Raw genomic sequence first — 11,945 nt, 5'->3', positions numbered from 1 at the left:
GAACATTACAACAGATCAACAGAATGGAAAAAATACAGTCAGTGAACTAGACAAAAAATTGTATTTTTGGCAGTAGTTTTTAATGTTCATTTGATAATCTGTTGACTGTTTGTTTGAGAAATTGTAATTATGCACTGTCATGAATAGTAATATAAAGAATCAGGTGTAAATTGCCTTAAATGCATACAGCATAACAATTTTATGTTATGCATAACATAACTTCACAATAAACTTTTTTGAATACATGATAGAAGTGTAAATTATATGGCACAATAAGCATGGACAGGAGAGGAGTAACACTGTTGAACACATGTAAACCACTAGAGAAGCCAATTCTTAATCAGTGAGTAATGTGAAACACAATCTTACATGTTTTACAGTCAGATTGGGTTTTCTGAACATGGACTGAGACCAGAAGAAATCACATGGTCCGTGTGCTAGTACTGTATGGTCTTTGTGAGTACTTAATAACGTTAAGACAAACTGAGTAGTTGGCCATTAGAAAAACGAACTTACCTCCCAAACATCCAACAGCCTTGAGTAGATTTCTTAATAGCCACCAACATAATGCAAACAAATGTATAATAAAAACAGAGACATAATAAGATCATACTGGCAGATATCAACTTCTCAACATCTGACAGCTGTAACCCTTGTCACTGTGTCAATAACAGCAATTGCATTATTTTAAATACAACAACGTATACAAAATTGTATATTTAGCATTTCTTCCATTACAATATTATTTGTATATCATATTTCATACACAAACAAGCACATTTCTGAATAGATGCGGTAAAGAGGTCAATGGAACGCAGACCTTGGGGGAAAGAAGGATGCCGGATTGGCGCACATTCAACAAGTCTGATCTAACAAAGTGAATATTTGTGAACAAAGCCCACAATGTGGCTACTAAAATTGGATTTTGATATATTTGCCAGTTTTTGCAGAATAACATTTAAAAGTTGTTTATTTTCAGGCTTAGAAGAAGTGACTGCTAAATGCTAACTCCTGTTCGTATTAGCTGGTAGCATAGCTAGCATATAGAAATCGGTCATGGTAGTCAAAGTCGTTTTTACCTGCAATGCAGTTGATTGGTGTTGACATGAACATGTATTGGGATTGACATCCATACACGCATTATACTCAACATACCGTAGTGTGGAATACACATAAACAATAGCCTAAATGTAGGATAATTTTGCTGGGGGGAAATGAAGAGACTCAGGATCTTTTCCCCCATGCGTTTCCATGGCATTTCCATGTTTGTGTCGAGTTCCATTGACCTCTTTACCGCATCTATGATGTACAATAAATTATAGGCCAACAAAACCACAGGCCAAGCCGCTCTGATGTCATAATACATAGCATGTCCATTCTGATGTCACAGGCTGATGATGTCACAGGCCAGGTTATAGCAAAGTCATAATTCAGGACTGACAGTTTGTCCATTGTGATGTCACAGTCAGGCACACTGATGACATCACAGGGTTGAGCCATTGTGAAGTCATTATGGGAGGCTAGACAGACTCCTCTGATTCACTGTCTGTGTTTGGCTTGGTCAGCCTCTCCAGCTCCTCCCCATCCTACACAAACACAAAGGAAGCATGGTGGAGATTAGAGAGGAATAACACCAGAAAGATGAATGTCTTTCGACACCCAGCATTTACCTGCTGGGTGTCGATGAACAACGGCGATTAAAAACCATGTAGAATCTAGGGAAGGGCATTTTATATTATTTCACTATTCAAATAATATCAGGATATTTTGGGGAATATCCAGATAATTATAATGACTCTCTTGATCAATTAGAATGAAGCAAATGCAGAGGTAAAACAACAGAAGGCGGTTTTTCTCCGTAGTTTTGGGTTCAAAGCAACAGTAAAAGAGACGATAGAACTGATTGTCTTACAAAAAGGTTCTGGTGAGTGTTTTGCATTGATCTGTGTCAGGTCTTCTGGAAACTCTTAGGGGCTCGCCAGTAATTGCTATTTCAAGTGGCGAAAAGTGGCAATGCACAGTTATAAAAACAATATTCAAAAGTTTATTTTATTAAGTATTTCAAATGTCATGGTATATCCTTGTAGGTAACAAGGATAATCTAATTTATAACAAAGCTTGTTCAATGTCAAAATAGGGCTACAATAAATAAATAATGTAAATAAACACTCACTCAAGTAGTCGAATGCTAACATATGTTCAGATATCCTGATATTCGATTAACTGTGCCCATCCTTAATAGAATCGACAGGAAATTAACGGCCAGAGGCAGTGTTCTGCAGTCAGAGGCGATAGGACGGCCACACACTGTTTTTAAGTACCCTAACCGTCCGTTGCTCTGGTGTGCTTCCCCTCTTATGGGGGATTCTCACAACACAGTCTATGTAATGTCACTATCTTTTCACATTTCTGACTGCGTTTACCTAATAGCCATTTCCACACTAAGGATTTGAGGAAGGTTTGCTGATCCTAGATTTATGTCTACAGGCAACTTCCACACAGAGCCTCCATAGACAGACAACCTCCTACTTATCATCATACTCTAACCAACCTAATTTAATACATCTATGTACCTACTGTAATGCAGTTACCCAGGGCTAAGGCTGTGGTGGGAATCTAAACTCTGTTCATTACACAGAATCACATTGGATTCCCCACAGTCTAAATCATTATTACACACAAATGAGAATCATGGTTGCCCTCAGTGTGCATGTGTGTTTGCCTGTGTCACACTGTATATGTGTGAGAGTGGGTTCTGTCTGTCTGTCTACACACTACCGGTCAAAAGTTGTAGAACACCTACCCATTCATGGGTTGTTCTTTATTCAGACTATTTTCTACATTGTAGAACAATAGTGAAGACATCAACACTATGAATTAACCCATATGGAATCATGTAGTAAGCAAAAAAGTGTAGAAATAAAAATATATTTGAGATTCTTCAAAGTAGCCACCCTTTGCCTTGATGACAGCTTTGCACACTCTTGGCGTTCTCTCAAACAGCTTCATGAGGTAGTCACCTGAAATGCATTTCAAATAACAGGTGTGCCTTGTTAAAAGTTCATTTGTGGAATTTCTTTCCTTCTTAATGCATTTGAGTCAATCAGTTGTGTTGTGACAAGGTAGAGGGGGTATACAGAAGATAGCCCTATTTGGTAAAAGACCAAGTCCATACTATGGCAAGAACAACTCAAATAATGAAAGAGAAACAACAGTCCATCATTATTTTTAGACATGAAGGTCAGTCATTACGGAACATTTCAAGAACTTTGAACGTTTCTTCAAGTGCAGTTTTAAAAACCATCAAGCTATGTTGATACTGGAAAGGAAAGGAAGACCCAGAGTTACCTCTGCTGCAGAGGATAAGTTCATTAGAGTTACCAGCCTCAGAAATTGCAGCCCAAATAAATGTTTCACAGAGCTCAAGTATTAGACACATCTCAACATTAACTGTTCAGAGGAGACTGTGTGAATCAGACCTTCATGGTCAAATTGCTGCAAGGACACCACTACTAAAAGGACACCAATAAGAAGAAGAGACTTGCCTGGGCCAAGAAACGCGAGCAATAAACATTAGACTGGTGGAAATTTGTCCAAAAGCCATGTCTTTGTGAGACGCGGTGTGGGTGAACGGATTATCTCCGCATGTATATTTCCCACCATAAAGCATGGAGGAGGTGGTGTGATGGTATGGGGGTGCTTTGCTGGTGACACTGTCAGTGATTTATTTATTTATTCAGAATTCAAGGCACACTTAACCAGCATGGCTACTGCAGCAATACGCCATCCCATCTTATTTGTGCTTCGTGGGACTATAATTTGTTTTTCAACAGGACAATGACCCAACACACCGCCAGGCTGTGTAAAGGCTGTTTTACCAAGAAGAAGAGTGATGGAGTGCTGTATCAGATGATCTGGCCTCCACAATCCCCTGACCTCAACCAAATTGAGATGGTTTGGGATGAGTCAGACTGCAGAGTGAAGGAAAAGCAGCCAACAAGTGCTCAGCATATGTGGGAACTCCAAGACTGTTGGAAAAGCATTCCAGATGAAGCTGGTTGAGAGAATGCCAAGTGTGCAAAGATGCCATAAAGGCAAAGGGTGCCTATTTAAAGAATTTTGATTTATTTAACACTTTGTTTACTACATGATCCATATGTGATATTTCATAGTTTTGATTTCTACATTATAGAAATAGTGAAGACAACAGTCAAAATAAAGACAAACCCTTGAATGAGTGCATTAGGAAAGTATTCAGACCCCTTGACTTTTTCCACATTTTGATAGGTTACAGGCTTATTCTGAAATTGATTTAAAAAAAAAAAATCCTCATCAATCCACACACAAAGCCCTGTAATGACAAAGCAAAAACAGTTTTTTTTAAATTCCTTATTCACATAAGTATTTAGACCCTCAAGATTGAGCTCAGGTGCATCCCGTTTCCATTGATCATCCTTGAGATGTTTCTACAACTTGGAGTCCACTTGTGGTAAATTCAATTGATTGGACATGATTTGGAAAGGCACACACACCTGTCTATATAAAGTCCTACAGTTGAGAGTGCATGTCAGAGGCAAAAACCAAGCCATGAGGTCGAAGGAATTGTCCGTAGAGCTTTGAGACAGGATTGTGTCGAGGCACAGATCTGGGGAAGGGTACCAAAAAAATGTCTGCAGCATTGAAGGTCCCCAAGAACACAGTGGCCTCCATCATTCTTTAATGGAAGTTTGGAACCACCAAGACTCTTCCTAGAGCTGGCCGCCCGGTCAAACTGAGTAATCAGGGGAGAGGAGCCTTGGTCAGGGAGGTGACCGAGAACCCGATGGTCATTCTGACATAGCTCCAGAGTTCCTCTGTGGAGATGGGAGAACCTTACAGAAGGACAACCCTCTCTGCAGCACTCCACCAATCAGGCCTTTATGGTAGAGTGGCCAGACGGAAGCGAATCCTCAGTAAAAGACACATGACAAAGGACTCTTTAGCCATAAGAAACAAGATTATCTGGTCTGATGAAACCAAGATTGAACGGAATGCCAAGTGTCACGTCTGGAGAAAACCTGGCACCATCCCTACGGTGAATCATGGTGGTGGCAGCATCATACTGTGGGGATGTTTTTCAGCGGCAGGGACTGAGAGACTAGTCAAGATCGAGGGAAAGATGAATGGAGCAAAGTACAGAGAGAACCTTGATGAAAATGTGATCCAGAGTGCTCAGGACCTCAGACTGGGGTGAAGGTTCACCTTCCAACAGGACAATGACCCTAAGCACACAGCCAAGACAACGCAGGAGTGGCTTCGGGACAAGTCTCTGAACGTCCTTGAGTGGCCCAGCCAGAGCACGGACTTGAGCCCGATCAAATATCTCTGGAGAGATCTGAAAATAGCTGTGCAGCGACGCTCCCCATCCAACCTGACAGAGATTGAGAGGATCTGCAGAGAAGAATGGGAGAAACTCCCCAAATTCAGCCTTGAGGCTGTAATTGCTGCCAAAGGTGCTTCAACAAAGTACTGATTATATGGTCTGAATTCTTATGTAAATACCATATCAGTGTTTTTAATACATTTGCAAATATGTCTAAAAACCTGTTTTTGCTTTGTCATTTTGGGGTAGATTGATGAAGGGAAAAAAAGGGGTCCTCACCCCTCGCGACCTCTGCAGCACCTCTCCGTTAATGACGCGCAGCTTCTCGCGCTGCAGGGCGTACTCAGGGTCTTTGGGCCGGCTGGCGTTGTAGACAAAGATGGCGAGCAGCACCACTGGCGCCTGCAGGAAGAAGTCCAGCGAGGGGTGGAAGTCAAAGAGGAAGAGGGACAGGGCCGTGACCAGGACTGTAGTGATCTGGCCTGTCAGCACGTGGAACATGTTGTCTCTGAACTTCAGGATGAACGCCACCGACAGGCCCAGGGCAGCTTGGGATAAAACATTTGATATATTAATAATGTACATACTGATAATGATGGATCAATAATAATGCATTTATAATTTTCACCTTTATTTAACCAGGTAGGCTAGTTGAGAACAAGTTCTCATTTACAACTGCGACCTGGCCAAGATAAAGCATAGCAGTGTGAACAGACAACAACACAGAGTTACACATGGAATAAACAATAAACAAGTCAATAACACAGTAGAAAAAAAGGAAAAAAAAAGAGTCTATATACATTGTGTGCAAAAGGTATGAAGAGGTAGGCAAATAATTACAATTTAGCAGATTAACACTGGAGTGATAAATGATCAGATGGTCATCGGTAGGATAGTCAGTTTTACTAGGGTAAGTTTGGCGGCGTGAGTGAAGGAGGCTTTGTTGTGGAATAAAAAGCCAACTCTAGATTTGATTTTAGATTGGAGATGTTTGATATGAGTATGGAAGGAGAGTTTACAGTCTAGCCAGACACCTAGGTACTTATAGATGTCCACATATTCTAAGCTCGGAACCATCCAGGGTGGTGATGCTAGTCGGGCGTGCGGGTGCAGGCAGCGAACGGTTGAAAAGCATGCATTTGGTTTTACTAGCGTTTAAGAGCAGTTGGAGGCCACGGAAGGAGTGTTGTATGGCATTGAAGCTTGTTTGGAGGTTAGATAGCAGTGTCCAAGGAAGGGCCAGAAGTATACAGAATGGTGTCGTCTGCATAGAGGTGGATCAGCGAATCGCCCGCAGCAAGAGCAACATCATTCATATATGCAGAGAAAAGAGTCTGCCCGAGAATTGAACCCTGTGGCACCCCCATAAAAGACTGCCAGAGGACCGGACAACATGCCCTCCGACTTGACACACTGAACTCGGTCTGCACTCGGTCTGAACCAGGCAAGGCAGTCATTAGAAAAACCGAGGCTACTGAGTCTGCCGATAAGAATATGGTGATTGACAGAGTCGAAAGCCTTGGACAGGTCGATGAAGACGGCTGCACAGTACTGTCTTTTATCGATGGTGGTTATGATTTCGTTTAGTACCTTGAGCGTGGCTGAGGTGCACCCGTGACCGGCTCGGACACCAGATTGCACAGCGGAGAAGGTACGGTGGGATTCGAGATGGTCAGTGATCTGTTGTTGACTAGGCTTTCGAAGACCTTAGATAGGCAGGGCAGGATGGATATAGGTCTGTAACAGTTTGGGTCCAGGGTGTCTCCCCCTTTGAAGAGGGGGATGACTGCGGCAGCTTTCCAATCCTTGGGGATCTCAGACGATATGAAAGAGAGGTTGAACAGGCTGGTAATAGGGGTTGCGACAATGGTGGCGGATAGTTTCAGAAATAGAGGGTCCAGATTGTCAAGACCAGCTGATTTGTACGGGTCCAGGTTTTGCAGCTCTTTCAGAACATCTGGATTTGGGGAGAGGAGAAGCTGGGGAGGCTTGAGCGAGTAGCTGCGGGGGGGGGCGGAGCTCTTGGCCGAGGTTGGAGTAGCCAGCAGGAAGGCATAGCCAGCCGTTGAGAAATGCTTGTTGAAGTTTTCAATTATCATGGATTTATCAGTGGTGACCGTGTTACCTAGCCTCAGTGCAGTGGGCAGCTGGGAGGAGGTGCTCTTGTTCTCCATGGACTTTAGTGTCCCAGAACTTTTTGGAGTTAGAGCTACAGGATGCAAATTTGCTGCGTGTATTGGTTCCTGACTTCCCTGAACAGTTGCATATCGCAGGGACTATTCGATGCTAATGCAGTCCGCCAATAATCAACCTCAGGATGAACGCCACTGACATTCCCAGGGAAGCTACTGATACATTTCGTAATGTATTAATAATAATGTTTATATTGATAATAATGCATTCCTAATAAATCTGCCTTAGGATGAATGCCACCGACAGACCCTAGCTGTCAGGAATAACGGATCAATATATTAGTAATGAATAGTGAATCAATAATAATGCATATACCATATGCACAGTACATACTGTACCTATTCATGCTAATGAATGAACCAGTCCTTTACATTGTATGGGGTTAATTCAACAACAGTAGCTCCAGTGTGTACGTGTGTCCTACCAGTGACCAGCACCAGTCCCAGTGAGTAGACGTTGTGACCGTAAAGGAGGCCACAACGGACGGTTAGACCCCTCGCCTCGCCCCCAAGACCCAGAGTCAGACCGTTGAACAGCATGCCAAACATGTACCTGCAACCACATACACAGATTTTTAGACAGAGTGGGTGTTTGTGTGTAGTTCGGTGGTTATTGGGATGTTTGAAAGCTGTGTGAATATGTGCGTGTGTGTCATATGTCTGCATTCATGCATGAGTGTATGTGTGCCAACATTCACATGAGTTCTTACAGTTTGCTGTTCTGGATGAAGATGCTCTCTTGGAGCTGGTCTCCCTCTTTGAGGATCTTCTCATTGTAGATGTTGGCCATGGAGGAGATAAAACACTGGAGCACCAGGAGGATGTGACCCATGCCCAGAGAGCGCAGGGTCCCCATCAGCCTCCCCCGCCACGCCTCAGCCTGTCCCGGCAGCACTGAGCTCCATGTGCTGGAGTTACTGGGAGGGAGGGAGGGAGGGAGGGAGGGAGGGAGGGAGGGAGGGAGGGAGGGAGGGAGGGAGGGAGGGAGGGAGGGAGGGGAGACAGCAGGAACACTTACTTAGACTGACTTATTGACAGGGAAAGGAGACTTGTGGTGTCATGCAGGATGTGTGAAGATGTCCTAATACAGACACTGTACAGAGGAGTGCTGAATTCCACATTGACTGCCTCCCTTCCTCCTTCCCTCCCATCCATCGCTCTGACAACCTGTCGTTCCTTCGTTGCTCCTCTAGCTGTGTGTAGAGCAGGCAGCTGTTGGTGGGTGGGGAGAGGGGGCTGGGGTGGAGGCCCGGCATCGCTATGGCCCGTTGGCTGCCTCCCGACCCCGTCGTCAAGGAGACAATGGACAGGAAGAGGATGACCAGGGAGGCCCACTGCACCCAGGACAGGTGTCTCCTAGGGGAGAGGAGGGGAATAGCAGCGGTCAGAGATGAGCCCTTCAACATAGGCTGACCCTAAATCAGTTTATGATTTTTCCTCAATAATGGTTAAAGCTGTTATTGTTTTTGTTAATGAAACGGAAGAGAGGTGCATCCAGTATTGTGGTAAAAAAATAAAAAATAAATGTTGTTTGAAATAACTTTTGTTGTTGTAATATCGCAAACGGTGGTGTCAGTTTCACAAAGTACAGATTCCAGCTTTAAAAAGGACCAGTGCAGTCAAAAACATGATTTTCCTGTAATACTGTGAAAATGACGATAAAGCCCTTTAAGTGTAATTTTTTAAATGAACTAGTCAAGTCAGTTAAAAACAAATTCTTATTAACAATGACGGCCTACCCCGTCCAAACCTTAACCCGGACGACACTGGGCCAATTGTGCGCCGCCCTATGGGGCTCCCAATAACGGCTAGTTGTGATACAGCCTGGAATCGAAACAGGGTCTGTAGTGATGCCTTTAGCGCTGAGATGCAGTGCCTTAGACCGCTGCACCACTCGGTAGCGCCACTAAGATCTGTTTGAAAAGCACCTGAAATTTCAGCCAGTTGTGGTGGGATGTAGTTTTGAACTGTCTAGTGACATCACCAGGTGGTAAATTAGTTAATAGACCAATAACAAAGAGTACCAAACCTCTCTGCCAATAACAGCTAGGTTTCCCCTCACCACTCCCAGACAGTCCTAGTTAAATTGCTCCTTGCTAAGAAGCTATTTTTGTTTATTTTTGACCATTTTAATAGAAAACAATCACAGTAAGGTACTTAATTGTTACCCAGAAATGATTTGATATTGAGCTAAAAACAGAACAGGGTAAGCTGATCCTAGATCAGTAGTTAGGGGGAAACTTTTACCTCAAGTGCCACTATCAGCTATGTAAACAAACATATAGGTCCAGTACAGAACACTATGTCCAGAACAAAACTGTGACTTACTTCAGCACAACTCTGAACAGGATAGCTGTGGTCAGGATAACAACATTGGAGAACAACACTGCCATGGCCTGTGGGGGAAAGGAATCAGAGACAACCGAGGCTTTAACATTAGCATTTAAAACACTGCAGTGTGTTATTATTAAACTCACAGGCTGTAGGTAGGTCATGACGTAGAAGATGATGAGGTTATCCAGAAAGTAAAGGAAGGCGGGGACGGACCACTTCATGAAACTCAGGAAGGCAGAGCCCGAGGAGCAGCCCAGCTCTCGACATGAACGACCCTCTGGAATACATACACTTTAATCTCCCTTCTCTCAGGTACATTCTTGCTCAACAACAACAACTCTAAACATTCTGAATTATGACATTGGACAAGATGGCGCCCTCTCCCTCAGTGCCCATCTCTTACCTCTGACCATGACTCTCAGAGACATGCCAAGACAGAAGAGCAGCTTGAGCCCCTCTGCCAGCAGGTTGACAGACGCAGGGAGGAAGTCATACTTGTTCTCTATAGGTCAAAGAAGAGAAAAAACAGTTACATAAGACCATCGATTCAAACTGAAGTCCATGAATGATAATGTAGTACTAACGTGTGTTGGCAGAGAACTTGAGCAGCAGGATGCGAGAGGTGCCCAGGGTGACGAAGCCCAAGCCCAGGGCCAGAGTGTATGCAGAGGAGCGGGAGCACAGCCTGGGACACAGTCTGGAGCACAGCTGGCAGCACGCCATGGTGTGGGCTCACACACACGCAGGGATCCTGGCTCACTGAAACACACACAACAAAACCACTGTGAGCTGGTATATGAATGCAGGCCAAGAGCCGACATGTAGGCAGAGCACTCAGAGGAGGGAAAATAAGAAGGGAAAAAAACAGTAAGAACAGAGAAATCAAAGACAACAACGGTAAGCTAAGCCTTCAGTGTCAGAAGCACACACCCCAGTTCTGAGAGAAACTGTTCACAGCCTAATCCACCCTACTCGAACCCTGCTAGTTTCACATCACTCTACATACAGTTGACTACAGCAGTACAATTAGGCCCAGATAGTAGCCACATTTAACTCCTTCCACTTCCACTCTCCCTCTACTAACACAACATCCCAAACAGGTCTAACTATTCTGCTCCTCTCTAAAAGCCACAGGACATGACCTAGGCTATATACAGTAACTAGTTTTGTCCTTAAAGTAGCCACGGTTATCACCTCTTCGCGGAATCTTCCTGTTGGTCAAGCTGATTAGAAGCATGTGAGAGCCAGACAGGGCCAAACACAAGAGACACACACAGAGGGTTTTCTTCCAGAGTATAGTTACACAGTTCAACTGCAGTTATTATTACATTAGCTGAAATGGTTGCTAAAGTAATGTTTACCAAAACAAACAAATGAACAAAAGGTCACATTGTGGCTATTTTAAATTATGAATAGAGGTCATGCTACATTTTCATTAAAACACCCTGTTATAGGACAAGTTGTATATGAAGACTAATGTGTGCATGGCATGTTTGCATATAGCCAAATGCAATGGCAATATGTAATGGCAATAGGCTTACTGTACTTTAGGACAACATGTTAAATGCAGGCAGTACTATTCTAGCTAATGCAGGTGCATGGGCAAGTCATCAAACGCCTATCACAAACTAAAAGCGATAGTTAGCTAGCCTAGTCATACATACAAGTCATACATTTATCAAGCTGTATTTTGATTCACATAATTTCTATTGTGGTGACAGTTTAACTAGATACGTTAGTTAGTTAGTTAGCTTCCTCCAGCTGCTTGATTGCTTGGTGGTGTCTCAAGAATGTAAACAACGCATACAGCACTGTCGAGCACTGCCACTGTGTCACTCCCTCGAAAATGTCCACAAAAACTAACGTTTCTCTATGAAGAGTAGGCTACGAAATCCTGCTGTTAAAATTTCAACCAAAAGCAAGAGTTTGTACTTAGCTACTAGAAATCGTACATTTTCTACAGCTTTCTGTCTACACATTGTACACAGTCAAACTGCTACGGGTTTGCTTCCTGGTAGCCTTGGACGCGCGCAAGCGCAATGGGTATGAAACGGGGA

The 11,945-nt window shown here is 43.5% G+C and overlaps 1 protein-coding gene across 3 annotated transcripts; it reads right to left on the bottom strand.

Annotated features, from left to right (window-relative positions):
• Positions 1-61: 61 nt before the first annotated feature.
• On the bottom strand, positions 62-11,929 carry LOC139380544 (solute carrier family 35 member A5). 3 transcript variants are annotated; one of them, XR_011628444.1, is made up of 11 exons: positions 11,841-11,929; positions 10,473-10,647; positions 10,292-10,390; positions 10,032-10,165; positions 9,883-9,950; positions 8,722-8,910; positions 8,265-8,471; positions 7,980-8,107; positions 5,642-5,910; positions 1,295-1,586; positions 62-782 (listed from the first exon to the last, which is right to left on the bottom strand). XR_011628444.1 is itself a non-coding variant. In XM_071123293.1 (10 exons), the coding sequence occupies exons 2-10, from the start codon at positions 10,609-10,611 to the stop codon at positions 1,521-1,523; spliced, it is 1,299 nt and encodes a 432-aa protein (XP_070979394.1). In that variant the 5' UTR covers positions 10,612-10,647; positions 11,841-11,929; the 3' UTR covers positions 62-1,520. The 3 variants fall into 3 exon arrangements, 2 of the variants coding, with proteins under 2 accessions (XP_070979394.1, XP_070979395.1); XM_071123293.1 differs by having other exon boundaries at positions 62-1,586; XM_071123294.1 differs by having other exon boundaries at positions 341-1,586; positions 8,265-8,462; positions 11,841-11,924.
• Positions 11,930-11,945: the final 16 nt, after the last annotated feature.

The sequence above is a fragment of the Oncorhynchus clarkii genome, chromosome 22 (assembly GCF_045791955.1).
Source record: "Oncorhynchus clarkii lewisi isolate Uvic-CL-2024 chromosome 22, UVic_Ocla_1.0, whole genome shotgun sequence".
NCBI classification, from domain to species: domain Eukaryota; kingdom Metazoa; phylum Chordata; class Actinopteri; order Salmoniformes; family Salmonidae; genus Oncorhynchus; species Oncorhynchus clarkii.
This window is presented reverse-complemented; position numbering and strand designations above follow the sequence as displayed.

Excerpts from the sequence above, each read along its gene's own strand:
- LOC139380544 (XM_071123293.1), bottom strand. The coding sequence starts at position 10,611 with ATGGCGTGCTGCCAGCTGTGCTCCAGACTGTGTCCCAGGCTGTGCTCC. Across the intron at positions 10,166-10,291 it reads TCTGAGAGTCATGGTCAGAG|AGGGTCGTTCATGTCGAGAG; the intron begins GTAAGAGATGGG and ends TATGTATTCCAG. Across the intron at positions 1,587-5,641 it reads TGCTGCAGAGGTCGCGAGGG|GATGGGGAGGAGCTGGAGAG; the intron begins GTGAGGACCCCT and ends GTGTTTGTGTAG.